At 42.8% G+C, this 19,289-nt stretch overlaps 1 protein-coding gene across 1 annotated transcript; it reads right to left on the bottom strand.

Annotated features, from left to right (window-relative positions):
- Positions 1–1,018: 1,018 nt before the first annotated feature.
- dhx29 (DEAH (Asp-Glu-Ala-His) box polypeptide 29) lies at positions 1,019–18,901 on the bottom strand. Its single transcript, XM_027175355.2, has 28 exons — positions 18,611–18,901; positions 16,516–16,595; positions 16,003–16,116; positions 15,798–15,927; positions 15,534–15,673; positions 14,910–15,038; positions 14,703–14,829; positions 14,306–14,461; positions 14,041–14,212; positions 13,095–13,215; positions 12,668–12,996; positions 12,084–12,360; positions 11,368–11,511; positions 10,777–10,953; positions 10,508–10,648; positions 9,819–9,963; positions 9,606–9,726; positions 9,236–9,320; positions 9,055–9,143; positions 8,795–8,923; positions 7,733–7,808; positions 7,092–7,316; positions 6,483–6,619; positions 6,233–6,323; positions 5,596–5,868; positions 4,475–4,606; positions 2,192–2,288; positions 1,019–1,373 (listed from the first exon to the last, which is right to left on the bottom strand). The coding sequence occupies exons 1-28, from the start codon at positions 18,756–18,758 to the stop codon at positions 1,315–1,317; spliced, it is 4,044 nt and encodes a 1,347-aa protein (XP_027031156.2). The 5' UTR covers positions 18,759–18,901; the 3' UTR covers positions 1,019–1,314.
- Positions 18,902–19,289: the final 388 nt, after the last annotated feature.

Genomic DNA, 19,289 nt, shown 5'->3' on the forward strand with positions numbered 1-19,289 from the left:
ATTAGGTTTAGGGGCAAGTATGTTTTCACACAGGGCCTAATCTCATCTCTCATCAGGTTTGGATTCTGTTTTCTCTTAATAATAAAAACCTTCTTTTTTACTGCATGTTGTTTTTACTTGTGTAATCTTTGACTAATATTTAAATTTGTTTGATGATCTGAAACATTAAAGTGTGCCAAACATGCAAAAAACACTTTTTCGTGTGTGTGTGTATATATATTTTACATTTACATTACATTTATAACATACAGATGTTAGCACATCTCTAATATGACTGGTAATGAACATAATCCTGTAATCCCAACAGTGGCAAAGAAAAACTGCCTGAGATGAAATGAGGAAGAAACCAGGCTCAGGGCTCAGAAGAACCCATCCTCATGTGGTTGACAGTGTAGTGTGAGATTATAAATGACGTCCTTTTTACAACTGTTTATAGTCAATCAGGAGCTCCTGAGCAACTTACAGGTCAGTGTACTTTCTGAGTTCATTACAGACACCACTGATTCCTTCCCTCCGAAGTCTTCAAAAGTTCAGCGATAAAGCAGTTCAAAGATGGCGCCGTAGTCTCCAAGTGGATCTATCCAGAACAGTCCTATGGATCCCTGGGACCTCCACGTGGAGCCATACCCAGCAGCAGCGTGCATCACCAATCATTAACACTCCACCCGAGGTAGAGCATCGTGATAGATAATATGCATGGGGATATAAGTGCATTTCATCATGTTATTCCCTAAAAATGTGCACAATTTTATTCCAAGTGAAAATAAATCGATCGTGTGGTGGAAAAAATATCACATCTTAAAATGAAGCTACATGCCGTGTCTGTCGAATCACGTGTCAAGAAATAAACCGTGCTGTGAATGAATTAATGCGATTCATTCGGTTCGAATCGTGCAATGATTAGTCTTATTTCTTTGTAAATTAATTCTGCATAATCACTATTGTGTAGATAACATCCAGTTATTTACAGATATACTGTAAGACAGGTAGCTTGCGTTCCAGTCAGTAATACATGAGCTCAGTGTTAAAATATTTTTTTATTTCGATTCGGTAACATTTATATAATACAAGAAGAATCCTCTCAATATCACTTGATACAGATGAAACACTCCCAGCTAGAAGAGTAGCACCGTCACACACTGGGTCATGATTTAATAGATTCAAGTATTTATGCTTCCATGCTGTTTCTATAGATGTGTATTATTTTCTGCTCACACACACAACAAGCTGATGAGCTTAAGTAGTCTTCAGAGCAGCGCTTTTTTTTTTTTTTTTTTTTTTTTGTAAAAAGTCCTCTGCATGGACGCAAGAGCTTCAGCGAGGAATTTTCTCCGATTTAATCAACTCGAGAATGATCTGTATGGTCTTCTCATCTGAGGAAAGAGCACAAAATCTTAGTGACGGATATTAACTCGTATAATTATGGATTAAAGGTGGGGTCTCTGTTGTTTGAGAAATGCTTCACAAAACTGCGTTGGGCCACCAAACAAAACCAAAACAAAACAAACGTGTAGCCAATAAGCAGAAAGGGGCGGGGCTTGTCAATATGTGGCGGGGAGAGTGTTCAGTGCGCATGTGTGACATTAGCAGAAAGCGGTTTTAACATTGACATGGGGGATAAAAACACAAAGAAAGCGAAGAAAGGCTTACGATAAGGCAAGAAAGTAGGACGTGTTAATATAGGATCAGCTTTCCAGCGCTGGAGAGAACTGAAGGAGAGGGAAGGCCTGCGATAGGACGCCGAGGCGCTTTTTTCCTTCTTGATAGGTCAGTAACGTTGGTTTTGCTAATATATGCCTTTGTCCTTTACATGATTATGCTTGTGTCATTTTTTCTTGTTTGTTTATCTGCAATCTTATTGTTCTTCCCTTCAGCTATGATAAAGACACGTTTCTTTCTTTTAGTTGCCTGGGTTACATATGTATGTGGGCGGAGCTATCAATACAGGGGTGGGACCCATTTGGGTTTGGGGCGTGTTTGTTTTGTTGGTTTCAAATGTCAACATTGGCTTTCAAACAACAGAGACCCCACCTTTAAGTAACTTCTGTGGGTTTTTTTTTATTTTTCCTGTTAATGCAATCCAGTTTTAGAGAAACACATTATAGTAAACATCATTAATTTTTTTTTTTAATAAGAGCACATAAAACATATCATGGAGCTGCAGCTGATTAAACCTAAACACACCACTTACCCTCCAGACTGAGTTTAGGATTAGCCAGCTTTCTCTCCAACAGGGAGTCAAGGAGCTGACGCAGGTGTTTGAAGATCACACCGATTCGGACCGGGGCCTTGATGGGAAAATCAGCAGAACAACGACTCAGTGGATAATAAAATTCTTCTGCACACAAGAGCTCAGACACCTGCCATTAGCTTGTGTTGCTGAGACTGACAGGAAAGTAAGATTGTCTCTTTCACACAGAGACCTTAGGAAATAAGGTCGTATTTTTCATCTTTTGGCCTCAAGACCATGGATGACTATGGCATCTCCTGCACATAGTGTGAGCTCTTTTTACAAACAGACATCTTTAGACATCTTTACAAATACACACATACATTGATTTATTCCACACAGTGACAGACACACACACCCGACCGACACACACAGTGACAGACAGACACCCGACCGACACACACAGTGACAGACACACACCCGACCGACACACACAGTGACAGACACACACCCGACCGACACTGTGACAGACACACACTCGACCGACACACACACCCGACCGACACACACAGTGACAGACACACACCCGACCGACACACACAGTGACAGAACACAACAAACACACCCGACCAAACCGCACACACCAGTTACCGACAAACACCCGACTCGACACACACAGTGACAGACACACACCCCTACGCGCACACACATGACATACACACACCCGACCCGACACATAACAGTTACAGACACACACCCGACGACACAGTGACAGACACACAGACACACACCCGACACACACAGTGACAGACACACACCCGACCGACACAGTGACAGACACACACACCCGACCGACACAGTGACAGACACACACACCCGACCGACACAGTGACAGACACACACACCCGACCGACACAGTGACAGACACACACACCCGACCGACACAGTGACAGACACACACACCCGACCGACACAGTGACAGACACACACCCGACCGACACAGTGACAGACACACACCCGACCGACACACACAGTGACAGACACACACCCGACCGACACACACAGTGACAGACACACACCCGACCGACACACACAGTGACAGACACACACCCGACCGACACAGTGACGGACACACACCCGACCGACACACACCCGACCGACACACACAGTGACGGACACACACCCGACCGACACAGTGACAGACACACACCCGACCGACACAGTGACAGACACACAGACACACACCCGACCGACACAGTGACAGACACACACACCCGACCGACACAGTGACAGACACACACACCCGACCGACACAGTGACAGACACACACACCCGACCGACACAGTGACAGACACACACCCGACCGACACACACAGTGACAGACACACACCCGACCGACACACACAGTGACAGACACACACCCGACCGACACAGTGACAGACACACACCCGACCGACACAGTGACAGACACACACCCGACCGACACACACAGTGACAGACACACACCCGACCGACACACACAGTGACAGACACACACCCGACCGACACACACAGTGACAGACACACACCCGACCGACACACACAGTGACAGACACACACACCCGACCGACACACACAGTGACAGACACACACCCGACCGACACACACAGTGACAGACACACACCCGACCGACACACACAGTGACAGACACACACCCGACCGACACACACAGTGACAGACACACACCCGACCGACACACACAGTGACAGACACACACCCGACCGACACAGTGACAGACACACACCCGACCGACACAGTGACAGACACACACCCGACCGACACAGTGACAGACACACACCCGACCGACACAGTGACGGACACACACCCGACCGACACACACAGTGACGGACACACACCCGACCGACACACACAGTGACGGACACACACCCGACCGACACAGTGACAGACACACACCCGACCGACACAGTGACAGACACACACCCGACCGACACAGTGACAGACACACACCCGACCGACACAGTGACAGACACACACCCGACCGACACAGTGACAGACACACACCCGACCGACACAGTGACAGACACACACCCGACCGACACACACAGTGACAGACACACACCCGACCGACACACACAGTGACAGACACACACCCGACCGACACACACAGTGACAGACACACACCCGACCGACACACACAGTGACAGACACACACCCGACCGACACAGTGACAGACACACACCCGACCGACACAGTGACAGACACTCATAAACAATAACTAGTTAAAAAAAATTAGCACAGTCAGACCTGGAAGTGAATCCATCCGTCCACAGAGACGAGTCTCTCCCTGTGATGAACATCGATGTCACCTCCGAAGAGCAGGATGGGGAACGGAGACGTGAGGGTGGTGTCACGCAAATATACCTTTGAATATTTCACCTGAGAGACAAAACAAGACCAAATTACAAATTAAAAATCTATTATTATTATTATAATTATTAGCAAAGAGAATTTAAATCCGTTGGTACATAGTTACAGTGTAGTTAGTTTCAGAAATGAAGATGAGTAAACGTGTATAAAGTGATGTACACAAATCAATTGTCTAGCAGCAGCACAGAACACTAAACTGACTTAATTCAACTTTTATTTATCTCTAAATGAAAGCTAGATGATGGACTGTGAAGATATATAAATATACATAAAATTAAAGGTGGGGTGCATGATGTTCGAAAAACGCTTCAGAAAACTGAGTCGGGCCGACAAACAAAACAAACGTGTAGCCAATGAGCAGAAAGGGGCGTGTCTTGTCAATATGCGGCAGAGAGAGTGTTCAGTGCACATGTGTGACATTAGCTGAAAGCTGGGCCAGCCGCCCCAGCAGGTCCCGCCATAATAGTTGCCTGGGTTACATATGTAGGTGTGGGCGGAGCTATTGATACAGGGGTGACACCCATTTGAGTTAGGGGCGTGTTTGTTTTGGTGATTTCAAATGTCAACATTGGCTTTCAAACATCGTGCACCGCACCTTTAAGGTCGTGTACACTTAAAGGTATTCGAACCTCCTGCAATGACATTTTGATTGAACTTTGAGAAACAGGATCAAGCTGATGTAGAAAATCTGAATAAAGTAATAAGTCTGTAACTAAGAAATGATTGTGACATAAAACTGATCAGAAGACAAAACAAATTAAAAGTCCCATGTACATGGGTACGGATGGCTCAATCGGATACAATGAGCTAAGAGAAGTGCTAATTAAAGATGATCTATTAATAATGTTACTGGACAGTAACAGTGTCTATCGAGCTCCAGGTGCAAACCGTAAGCTATGTACTGTGGATGAAAGTGATTAGGACGGAGTTTATCTGTATTTAGCACTGAGGCGTCCATTTTGCCCATTTTGTATTTAGTAATTTAGAAGCTGAGTCACCTTCTCCTGGTAGAGCAGCCAGCCGTGTGTCTGGAGGTTGCGGTTAACGGAGGATGGATGGACCTGTGCCTTTCCCTGCGGCGTCTCTGCCGTACAGGCTACACGCTCCTCGGGGAGGACCGACGGCACAGGTAGGATACGCCCTACGTTATCGTATACACCGGCGCTCAGCACGGCCACTACAACCGGCACTTCCTTTTTGGAGAACGGGGGTAGAGACGTACCGCACAGGCCGGTCTGCTGCACCATTCGGACAAGTTCCTGCTTCACACTCTGAGCGCAAAGAGGAAAAAATAAATAAATAAATCACACAAACATTCTAAAATCTAGCACATTATCAAGTCTCAGCTAATTAATTCAATTCAATTCAATTCAAGTTTATTTGTATAGCGCTTTTTACAATAGACATTGTCTCAAAGCAGCTTTACAGAACATAAAATTACTACGTTCGTCTTGGGTTATTTGTATTACTTTTGTAATACAAATCTTTGATACCTAGTATATAAATTACGGACTTATAACACTGCACGTTTACGGAATTAAATTACGGAAGGAGTCTCCTGTGTTTACTATAACTGCACCGATTCTTCTACCATGAAGCATCTTGTATTTATTTATTTATTTATTTTTCTTTCACCTCGATGGTGATGAGTGCGGTTCGGTTCAGGAAGTGTTTCCTGCAGTAGGACATTTCAGCATGCAGACCATCACGACTCGCGTTCTTCCAACTGGTAGAAAGGAAACAAACTGTGTGAACACCGTGGAAGACGTATCTAGGTCTACGAGGTTATCGTAGCCAAGAAATGGAGGTTTACAGCCACCAGTTTAGACCTAGTGGCTGTGCAATAATGAAGGGGTAAGAGATAAGTGGTGGTTTGTGAACTCACCCTTGGTAGGCATTATAGATGGTCAGATGGTCAGAGTTGGCTGTTGCTAAAGCATCTTTGGCCAAGTTGGCTTCCTCCTTCCTGTTCATGGGAGTGGAGAACGGAGACTTCTCCGACATGGCGGCTGCTATGGTGGCCTGCGAGTCCAGAAAGAAAGAAACTAAAGAATCAAAATGGTCTAAATCACTGTGTGTTGCGCTGCAAGCATCTTCATCTTCATCGTGTTCCCAGATGTGATATTTTATTGTAAATGTGAGCTGGTAATCCCCAGCGAAAGGAGGAAGTGTGATGGTTTATAACGGAAAGTTGGCGAAGCGAGTCATGAAACCATGGAAACCAACAGCTAAAGACGGTGTAGGTTAGTTAAGAGATCCAGAAGAATTAAGTGTAATATTATAGTATTCATACTATATTGTCTTGTGTGTTATAAAGTGATCATAAAAGCTGCATATAAAATGTTATATAATAATATAATGTATAATATTATTAATATAATAATGGTGTACAAATATAAAAATGCAGCGGCGTGTGAACAGGATCTCCAGACAGACTTCATACATGGAGTGGAGTTCTAGTTCATGTTTCTCAACATTAAACCCCTGAACTCACAACCGCCTCCAGACAGCCCAGGATGGCGCCGAAGATGAGCATCTTGCCGATCTTCGCGTTGACGGGCAGCGAGGCGAGGTGAAGACCGAGAGGTGTGAGTGTGTAGCTCTCCCTGTGACACGCACCGATCTTTCTCAACACGCCCATGGCGTTACACACGGCCTGCTGAGGCGGGGCGTCCAGAGCGCAAGACAGGAAGTCCTCTGGTGAGCCGTACTCACACTTCTAAACACAAAGACAGACAGTAGAGCGCCGAGGTGAGTTGTAATGTAATGTATATTGGGTACGAAAGTAAAGTAAATGATCGGACGGCTGTACACAATATAGTCATTCAAGAGATCTGGCCAGGTTCAATATTTCAGGTTTGTGTTTGCATGAAATAAGCTCCGCCCCCAGAGCTACTCGGATCACTCTTCCTTTTCCTTAAAAGGGAGGCGACTAAACAAGGAGGATTTTAACAGAGGAGTTCACGACAAGCTGAGGATAATCAAGCAACTTGTGTGTGGTGTGTGTGTGTGTGTGTGAGAGAGTGACAGAGACGTACATTAACCGCAAAAAGACATGAATTCAAATACGTATGAATTTAACAGTAGAAAAAGCCTCTGCATCTAATAAGTGAGACAAAATTCAGAGTGTGTTACCATGATGTGAAGACAGAGCTCCTCCAGCGGCACTCTGAGGATCTCCGGTTTCGAGTAATCTACAAAACTGTTAAACCTGCACAGAGAGAAAACACTGCTGCTTCACTTCTCTTCACCTTCCTGGATCCTTCTGTGTAATTCAGCTAAGATCATGAATATGTAAATAATCTAATTAGGATGATTTTACTGTAAAAATAAACAAACAAACAAACAAATAAAAGGGTATTTGTTTATTATTACATGTAATTAATCACGTCATTTAATAAACAATTCATTTAATTACAAGAAATATGCTCAAATAATTAAACTCCTCTTAAACAAGAATTATACAATAATTATACAGACCTGCAAAAATACTAAAAATGTAGGAAATCATTCAACAAACGATTAAAACTGATACTATGAAGGAGACATCTGTAAAATAAATAAATAAATAAAATAATCAAGCAGAGCGCTGAGTCTTGTGCTGCTTTACACACACACATGAAATTCTCTCTGTCTCTCTTACACACGCACACAGACACACACGCACACAGACACACACGCGCTCAGACACACACGCGCTCAGACACACACGCGCTCAGACACACACGCGCTCAGACACACACGCGCTCAGACACACACACGCTCAGACACACATGCGCTCAGACACACACGCGCTCAGACACACACGCGCTCAGACACACACGCGCTCAGACACACACGCGCTCAGACACACACGCGCTCAGACACACACGCGCTCAGACACACACGCGCTCAGACACACACGCGCTCAGACACACACGCTCAGACACACACGCGCTCAGACACACACGCGCTCAGACACACGCTCAGACTCAATCACACACACACACACACACACACACAGACACTGAAATTCTCTCTTACACAAATTCACACACATCCTCTCACCCACACGCACAGACAATTACTGACACACTCACTGACACACTCACTGACACACTCACTGACACACTCACTGACACACTCACTGACACACTCACTGACACACTCACTGACACACTCACTGACACACTCACTGACACACTCACTGACACACACCTGGTTTTAGTGTAGAGTCGGAAGCAGAAGCCGTTTTGGACACGTCCTGCTCTTCCCTGTCTCTGAACTGCGCTCGCTTTACTCACAAACATTTCCACCAGAGAGCTCATCTGACTGCCTTCATGATACCTGAACACACGAACACACACAAATATTTTACATAAGTTATAACTTGGATAACTACTCTTTTTCATTCTAATAAATAAATCTAATATCTAATAAATGTGACTCTAAAAAGTGTTAATAATGTGCTGCCTCACCGATTTTCTTTCGTTTTCCCCGTGTCGATGACAAAAACCACATCTGGGATGGTGACTCCGGTCTCAGCGATGTTTGTAGACAGAACAATCTGAAACACAGACACACACAATATTTACACGCTGCTCTGCTGAGCCATACAGTACATCATAAACAGAGCCCGGGATCTGAGGCATGCAATACCTTCCTGACTCCAGCAGGAGGCAGCGTGAATGCTGCAGCCTGGTCCTGAGACGAGAGCGTAGAGTGTAGAGCTACAAGTTTATACCTACAACAAAAGATCACAAAAAAGCAAAACAAGATCATATTCATAACCAGTGCTGAACTATAACTGCACATGGCAAAAGTTTTGGCCCCCAAACTATGTTAGCAGCCGCTAACATTTATAATGTCTTAATATGAATTACACTTTAAACACTACTATGTTATAAATAAACAAACAAACAAACAAACAAACAAACAAACAAACATATATATATATTGATTTAAATATATTTTTGGAACGTTAACTGAACACTGGTTAATATGAACGCAGCATTGTGTGAAGTATCACCTGTTCTTACAGCTGAACCTCTTGTCAGTGGTGATAAGGTCATGGAGCTGCTGAATGTGAGCCAGTCCAGGCAGGAAGACCAGCACTGCACCACCTAAGACTGCAAACTGAGGTGATTTATCTGAAACACACAATCACAAACTACCGTTAAAGCCCCTCGCCATGTGTGCTGATAATACAGTGTTTAAAATTCAAAAGAAACCCAAAGGGTACCCAAGTAATCAAGAAGCTCCAGGATGAGCTCCATGTTGATCTTGTTGGGGTTCATGCGCTGCAGAACTTGACGTGTTTGGATGCTAAAAGCATCCAGCTCTGGTCCAAGATCCAAGCTTGAGCCGGAGTCCCGCACGATCGTCTCCTGATGACGACATACACTGTGTCCGGTTTACGTGCTACACGTTTAAGTCGCAGATACGTAATGCTACGTCGTGAGATACAGACTTACTACTATTACTCTTAAAAATAAAAAAGGTAGCAACTTTTGGTTTGTTCGAGTTCTAAGCAGAACCGTACAACACACGGTGCTGGGAGTCGAGAAGAGTCAGATTTTACACAGCTCCACACGTGTTGTACGTTAAATCTCTTCAGGTGTTTACTTTATTTACATGAAAAGTCAAGATAATCTAAAAGTTATATATAATGTCAAATCAATAGCTATGAATCAGATTTATTTCTTTAGAAGTTTATTTACTAGATCAGATTTACAGTGGGTGAAATGTCCCGTTAAACCATGTGGAAAGTTTCTCGGTGATTCCGTGTTTTTCATTTCTCAAAGAATTTTTCAAATAGAAGATTCGAGATAGAGTTCCTGACAACCATCAAGACAACAGTGGAAAGTTTTAGCAGTAATTCGGGTAGAAAATCAGCCCTAAGTGAGACTGTGTAATTTTTTTTGGACCTACCTGGTACTGTACAGTCCTTCCTCCTTTCTGTGTGACACAGACACTGATCTCCTCCTCTTCCTCCACAAATCTCTGACTGTATTCAGAGTCCTGGTCCAACACGTAACCTGTCTCCTCCACGATGTCCTCCAAGTGGAACACCTAACACAAAAAAGGAGCAGAACACACAATACACACACACTCTCATATCACTCAGTGTTATACTACAACACATTTGAGTCATTGCGTTAGGGGACCTTAAAAGCAGAGGAGCAGTAAATCAGACTCACCTCTACAGGAAAGGTCTTGCCGGGGATGGTGACGACGGGGCAGCGGTTAAAATAACGAGCAAATTTGTCGCAGTCCACTGTAGCGCTCATGAGGATGAGTCGCAGGTCGGAACGCTTGTAAATCACATTCTTGAGGATGGTGAGGAGGAAATCCGACTGTACGCTGCGCTCGTGGACCTGCACAAGTTAGAACATAATGAACAGTATTAAAAAAAATGCAGCTTCAGAAATCATGAGGCTCAAGGATTAAAGTGGGAAAAAGTGAATTAAAGAAATAAAGTTACATGGCAACTGGTCACTGTAACTGGTTTATCAGAGTGTGTGTGTGTATATATATATATATATATATATATATATATATATATATATATATATATATATATATATATATATATATGTATATGTATGTGTGTGTATTTGTGTGTGTATGTTTGTATATGTACGTGTGTGTGTATATGTATATGTATGTGTGCATATGTGTATATGTATGTGTGTGTATGTGTCTATGTACGTGTGTGTATGTGTGTGTCTATGTACGTGTGTATGTGTGTGTGTTTGTGTGTTTATGTGTGTGTATGTATGTGTGTGTACCTCGTCCACAATGATGTGTGTGATGGAGGACAGGAGTGGGTCCTGTTGTAGTTTCCTCAGTAGGACACCAGTAGTGCAGTAAAGCAGTCGAGTGGAAGCACTGGAGCGGTTCTCCATCCGGATCTGATATCCACACAGTGAGTTCTGCAAACACACACAATATATATAAGATATATATCTATATAGTGTGTTTATATACATATATACAATATACACACTATATACACTATAAGGAACATGTATAAGGAACATTGTGTATATTTTACATTCATATTAATAATATTATTATATTCGTTCAATTGAAACATGAATATGCTCATACTGAAATATTTGTGACGTGTTTAGCGATACTAGTGCTAATTCCTCGGTTTGTATTTTTCATTGTTTTCTAATGAGATTCATTGTTATATTAATAAGAAAGTTCAAGCTAGAAAAAGACAAAAGTCCCAGAAGACAGTGCTCGGCTAGTTAGCAGTCTATGAGATGATGAGCATGATGGCGTTGCAGGCAGTAATTAACATGAAAGTGGAAGATTTGAAAGCTGAACGTTGTTATCAAGCTACAGTGTTATATTACGTACTCAGATACTACCTGAGTAAGTATATAACCTTTAATTCCCATTTACATCAGCGCATTCTGAAGACTTTCTATTTTAAGCAAAAAGACAGACACAGAAACCAAAATACAACCAGTTCTGCCTCAGATTCCATCCTTACCTTGCTCCCCGGTTGGTCCTCGCTCCCCAGCTCCTGATTAACCCTGTTAGCGAGGCTCATGGCAGAGATCCTCCTTGGCTGAGTGACCACCACATTACACTGCTTTGTTTTCTCCTCTTGTTTTCCCAGCACCTCCTCCAGGATGAACTGTGGAATTTGGGTGCTTTTTCCGCTGCCCGTCTCTCCCGCAATGACCACCACACGGTGGCACTGTAGAGCCTCGAGCACTCGTGCACGGTGCTGAAACACGGGGAGGCGCTGGCGCTCGGACAACAACCTTGCGTGAGCGTGAAGAGTAAATTAGTTACATTTTATCTATAATCTTTTATGTATAATCAATATAGTCTCTAGAAATCCTCTTTTCTGATTGGTTGGCAAGCATTCGTATTTTATTTTACCAGGACACAGGACTATTGCAGGGCTAAATAATCATCACTGATAGAAAATGCTACACAAAACAGTGTAAAGAATTTGGTACAACTAGGATTGCCTAGACAAGGCATTTAGGAAAAGGTCCTACCACATGCTACCACCACCATGTGGACAAATCAGATACCACACAATTAACATTATGAATTAACAACCTGAGTGCTAGCTGTGAGCCCCGGAGCTGTGCGAAGAGTGAGCGGGACTTTTCTTCCTCCTCCTTCTCTTTCTTCTGGTCCACTATTTCCTCCTCTTCCATGTCAGCCAAAGTTTCCCACGAGTCCTCAGTGCAGTAGGAGGGGCTTGAGTCTGTGGGGCAGGACTCCGATTGGGGCTGCTGCTGTTTGATGCGAGTGAGGAGGCGGGAGATGAACTGATCCCGGGGTTTGTTGATGGCTGAACGAGTGCGTTCCTCCTGCTCCTGCTCTCCATCACGCCACTCCAACCAAACGTCTCGGTACGGAGGAGGGAGGAGCTGATGGACAGACTAAGAGAGAGGGAACATGCAGATATGGATTTCTCACACAGGTCTCACTGGATCCAGCTATAAAGAAGGGGCTTGAGCCAGACGGTTGTTCCACCCACCTGCCCTTTCACCAGTTTATACAGAGCAAGAGTGGCACCTAAATGCTGCGCCTGCATGCTGTCCTCTGTCAGGATGGTGGTACAAACCTCCAACACATCATCTGGCCTTTGAATACGCACCCTGACACAAAACACACACACAACTAGTTAAGATCAAACAAAAATGAAGCACATTTGTCATTGTTTATGCTGTACATTAACACTACATCATATTACACCATCTTATTTTATACACCATACAAGAGCAACAAGATATAGATTTGAATCTTATCTCTGTATTTGGATCAGGTTTTCAATTGGAATCTTTTTGTTCAGATCTGGATTTAGATTTAAATCTTTTTGTTCGCATCAGGATTTAGATTAGAATCTTTTTTTTCAGATCAGGATTTAGATTTAAATCTTTTTGTTCATATCAGGATTTAAATATGAATCTTTTTGTTCCGATCAGGATTTAGATTTGAATCTTTTCGTTCCGATCAGGATTTAGATTAGAATCTTTTTTTTCAGACCAGGATTTAGATTTGAATATTTTTGTTTCTTATCAGGATTTAGATTTGAATCTTTTCAAATTGATTCTTTGAATTATTTTTGAAGATTTGAATCTTTTCAAAATTGCGATTTAATTTTAAATCTTTCTACATTTAGATTTGAATCTTTTATGGGTCAAAATTTAGATTTGAATCTTTTGGGAATTTGAATCTTTTCTAGGATCAGAATTTAGGGGAGTCATAGAAAATACTAAAATTATTTTAGTTTATTACTGGTTACTACATATTCTAATAATAATAATATTCAGATTCTAATAATAATTTCCTTTCGAATCAAAAGATTTCATTTCATTATTTATGAAGTCTGGATGGACTGTTCGCAGTGTTGTACAAAACTAAATGCCATAAAAGAGTAATTGTTTTTCAGTATAAATATGAATTATAATGATTTGACTGACTTGCACTTCCAGTATCTCCCAGCTGGAACTTTCTGGAAAGACGGCGCTGGGCTTTTAGGCAGGTTCTTCCTGCACCAGTCGATCAGGAACTGTTTGGGTGACTTTCCCGTCCAGCTGCGTCCTGTGTAATCGAAATCACGGATGTCTTTCGGCTCCATCTTCGTCTTCTCGGCTGATCGCCGGATGCACAGATTGTTGTTGTAAGGATCAATTTAAAAAAGTACACAGTCATGACTATGTATCAGTGTTAAAGTATAATGCTTACGTTTCACGTCTGGCGTTTTATTGGCTTGTTCGAACAGGTTGAGGTTGAGCTCGTCGCTCCCGGCAGCCAAAGCAGGAGGTTTTTTCTCTATTTTAGGAACTTCTGTCACTTTGATCGCCGGGTTAAACATCGGATGAGACTCCAGCGGCTTCATCTCTAAATAAAACAGAGACATTTTCAGCACCAATGATGATGTATTGATATGAAATGTTGGGTTAGTGGGATTGTGAACTGGATAGTTAGTTGGGTTTGCTATATTCTCTATATAGAAGTATAGTAGCCTTTATTTTGTCACATATACATTACAGCAAAATGAATTTATTTCTATTCCAACTTCGTTTATGAGTGAAATTAATGCGTGTAACCGAGGTGACGTGATGACGAATAAACAGCGTACCTTGCTGTATGACCCGGATGCGGTCCTGTGCAGTCCGCTGTCCTGCTTTATCTTTCTTGGCTTTAGCGTCTGAGGCTAACTCCCTCGCGTCGTACAGCTGAGCTGTTAGCGCCAGATAGCGATCGTTCTGGAGAGAGATAGTATGTACGCGTCATCGTCTGATGCTGAAGCTGTCAAGAAGCGAAGTCTGGTTAAATACCGACTTACAGGATCAAATTTTGTGTCTGTCTCTGGGCTGTGTGAGCTGTCTCCGTTCCTCTCCTCCTCTTCCTCACTGCTCTCCTGTTCTGCGTATCTGAGAATCCACTCCTTCATACTCGTCCCTTCATCCTTCACCTAAAACAGTTCAGGTCACATTTCGCTTTAGATTTACTATTAAAATAAGTATGGCCATTTTTCACCAAACTACAAAACGGCAAATGATTTAAACATTTTTTTTTTGTTTAATATGGATTTAGATTTGAATCTTTTTTTGAATCAGAATTTAGATCTGGATCTTTTTGAATTTTGTCAGGATTTAGGATAAAAGAAATCCAAATCTTTTTCTTTTTCTCTTGGATCAGGATTTAGATTAGATTTTTTTGAATCAGGGTTTAAATTCGAATTTATTTTTTGCATCAGAATTTAGATCTGGATTTTTTTTTTGTTTAATCAGGATTTAGATCTGGATCTTTTTGAATTTTGTCAGGATTTAGGATAAAGAAATCTGAATCTTTTCTTTTGGATCAGGATTTAGATTTAAATCCTTCTGCATCTGGATCAGGATTTAGAAATGAATTTTGTTCGAATCTTGTTCCATCCCACCGTCTATCAGTAACTCAAGTGTTTAACCTTTGCCCTTTGCTTCTCCTCAGGTTTGGGGCTCTGGGTCACTTTTTGGCTTTTCTCTTGTTGCTGATCTTGAAATTTGGCTCGACTTTTACTGCTCTCCTGTTCACATAAACTCTGGCTGAATCCCTCCGGCAGCTCGTCTTTGAACAGAAGAGTGAAGAAGGAGTGAGTTATGGTGAAGTTTGTGTTATCGTTAATGTGTGCTACAGATAACATTTACTCCATTTAATATTGTTATTATTTCATCAGGTTTGGATATTTTACCGTCTCTGAGATTGAGACACAGCCAGTCGAGCGCTGAGTGGAGATCGCCTCCGTACAACAAGCTGCTCTTCATGGCGTCCTCGATGTGCTGCGTCTTAAAGCCGAACTTCTGCAGAGCTGTGTAGAGATCCTACACACAACCAAGCATTTAGTCAACACACACTCTCTCTCTCAAACTCAGGATGTAGTAAAACACCTTCCTCACCAGCAGCTTTTTAGATGTGATCCTGCCGGATACGGGTCCTCTGTCTGCATGCTCCTGTCTGTGATCATTAACCAGCTTGACGATTTTCTTCTCCAGATCAGGATGAATGACAACCTTCAGAATACAGCAGTACAGAAAATATACAAATACAACATCCATTATTCTGTCAGTGACCAACAATAAAGACAGACAGAGACACAGAATGAAACAGACAGAGGGATACAAAGAGACAGACAGTGAGATATAAAGAGACAGATGGACAGAGATATACACAGAGAGAGAGAGACAGACAGTCAGATATACAGTAACCGACGAAAACATACAAGCATAGAGAGAGATAGAGAAAGTGTGTGTGTGTGTGTGCGTGTGTGTGTGTGTGTGTGTGTGTGTGAGTGAGTGAGTGAGTGAGTGAGTGAGTGAGTGAGTGAGTGAGAGAGAGAAGAGAGGGAGAGAGTACTAACTACTAAATCTCCTGACATATATAAACAGACAGTACAGTTGTGTATTCCTTACTTTGAGCACTGATTTGTCTGCAGCTCCGCTGTTATCTCCCTGTGAGGAGCTGCTGCTGGAAAGGCCGTAGGTTTTTGGTGCTAAAATAAATAACAGAAACTCAGAGAAGTCCTGTAGTGTGTACAGGTGTAGTGTAGTGTGTACAGGTGTAGTGTAGTGTGTACAGGTGTAGTGTAGTGTGTACAGGTGTAGTGTAGTGTGTACAGGTGTAGTGTAGTGTGTACAGGTGTAGTGTAGTGTGTACAGGTGTAGTGTAGTGTGTACAGGTGTAGTGTAGTGTGTACAGGTGTAGTGTAGTGTGTACAGGGGTAGTGTAGTGTGTACAGGTGTAGTGTAGTGTGTACAGGTGTAGTGTAGTGTGTACAGGTGTAGTGTAGTGTGTACAGGTGTAGTGTGTACAGGTGTAGTGTAGTGTGTACAGGTGTAGTGTGTACAGGTGTAGTGTAGTGTGTACAGGTGTAGTGTAGTGTGTACAGGTGTAGTGTAGTGTGTACAGGTGTAGTGTAGTGTGTACAGGGGTAGTGTAGTGTGTACAGGTGTAGTGTAGTGTGTACAGGTGTAGTGTAGTGTGTACAGGTGTAGTGTGTACAGGTGTAGTGTAGTGTGTACAGGTGTAGTGTGTACAGGTGTAGTGTAGTGTGTACAGGTGTAGTGTAGTGTGTACAGGTGTAGTGTAGTGTGTACAGGTGTAGTGTAGTGTGTACAGGGGTAGTGTAGTGTGTACAGGTGTAGTGTAGTGTGTACAGGTGTAGTGTAGTGTGTACAGGTGTAGTGTGTACAGGTGTAGTGTAGTGTGTACAGGTGTAGTGTGTACAGGTGTAGTGTAGTGTGTACAGGTGTAGTGTAGTGTGTACAGGTGTAGTGTAGTGTGTACAGGTGTAGTGTAGTGTGTACAGGGGTAGTGTAGTGTGTACAGGGGTAGTGTAGTGTGTACAGGTGTAGTGTGTACAGGTGTAGTGTAGTGTGTACAGGTGTAGTGTGTACAGGTGTAGTGTAGTGTGTACAGGTGTAGTGTAGTGTGTACAGGTGTAGTGTGTACAGGTGTAGTGTAGTGTGTACAGGTGTAGTGTGTACAGGTGTAGTGTAGTGTGTACAGGTGTAGTGTGTACAGGTGTAGTGTAGTGTGTACAGGTGTAGTGTAGTGTGTACAGGTGTAGTGTAGTGTGTACAGGTGTAGTGTAGTGTAGTGTGTACAGGTGTAGTGTAGTGTAGTGTGTACAGGTGTAGTGTAGTGTGTACAGGGGTAGTGTAGTGTGTACAGGGGTAGTGTAGTGTGTACAGGGGTAGTGTAGTGTGTACAGGTGTAGTGTAGTGTGTACAGGTGTAGTGTAGTGTGTACAGGTGTAGTGTAGTGTGTACAGGTGTAGTGTAGTGTGTACAGGTGTAGTGTAGTGTGTACAGGTGTAGTGTAGTGTGTACAGGTGTAGTGTAGTGTGTACAGGGGTAGTGTAGTGTGTACAGGGGTAGTGTAGTGTGTACAGGTGTAGTGTAGTGTGTACAGGGGTAGTGTAGTGTGTACAGGGGTAGTGTAGTGTGTACAGGTGTAGTGTAGTGTGTACAGGGGTAGTGTAGTGTGTACAGGGGTAGTGTAGTGTGTACAGGTGTAGTGTAGTGTGTACAGGTGTAGTGTAGTGTGTACAGGGGTAGTGTAGTGTGTACAGGTGTAGTGTGTACAGGTGTAGTGTAGTGTGTACAGGGGTAGTGTAGTGTAGTGTGTACAGGTGTAGTGTAGTGTGTACAGGTGTAGTGTAGTGTGTACAGGGGTAGTGTAGTGTGTACAGGTGTAGTGTGTACAGGTGTAGTGTAGTGTGTACAGGGGTAGTGTAGTGTGTACAGGGGTAGTGTAGTGTGTACAGGTGTAGTGTAGTGTAGTGTGTACAGGGGTAGTGTAGTGTGTACAGGTGTAGTGTAGTGTAGTGTGTACAGGGGTAGTGTAGTGTGTACAGGTGTAGTGTGTACAGGTGTAGTGTAGTGTGTACAGGGGTAGTGTAGTGTGTACAGGGGTAGTGTAGTGTGTACAGGGGTAGTGTAGTGTGTACAGGTGTAGTGTAGTGTGTACAGGTGTAGTGTAGTGTTTATTTAAACAGCACCAAACCTTTAGTTTTGCTGCAGTTTGTTTTCTGCTGCTGCTGTTGTAGTTGTTGTTGTAGCTGTGGCTGTAGCTGTTGTTGTTTCTTTGCTGCAGTATCTGGAGCTCCAGATGTTGAGCTGACAGACCCGGACTTCTTCTTCTTCCCCCCCATGATGAATAAAGAACCAAAACCCAGGAGTCTGAAGCAGAACTCAGGATTCAAAATATTAATTTATAATGAGAATGGTCTTCTGGTCCACACGCTCAGCTCTGTGCTTCGGTGTGAAGCCGGCTCGGGTTCTGCTTCAAAATAAAAGTCTCACAACTCGAACATTTGAATACATACACTAATTAATGGGAAAATAGCTAAACATATGTGTGAAAAAGATCAGCAGAAATCGTCGGATTTGCTACGAAGAATTAAAAAAACTTTAAAGCTACCGGGAGCTCTGTTTTGTACAACATTTCGGATTTTCTAGATTAATAAATATTTTTAATGTAGAGACATGGTTTTTGAGTTAAAATATTTTCTTTTCCTTTCTTTTATTATATAAATATTATTATGAATTCATTTTAGATACTTTATATTTTAGAATAGTCCACCTGACGAGTCAAGGATAAGAAAGAGGACTCGTATTATTTATTGTTTTTTTTTTTGGTTCTTACTGTGTGTGGACTCACACACTTTCTTCTTGAAGCAGCG

Source organism: Tachysurus fulvidraco, chromosome 20, assembly GCF_022655615.1.
Source record: "Tachysurus fulvidraco isolate hzauxx_2018 chromosome 20, HZAU_PFXX_2.0, whole genome shotgun sequence".
NCBI lineage: Eukaryota > Metazoa > Chordata > Actinopteri > Siluriformes > Bagridae > Tachysurus > Tachysurus fulvidraco.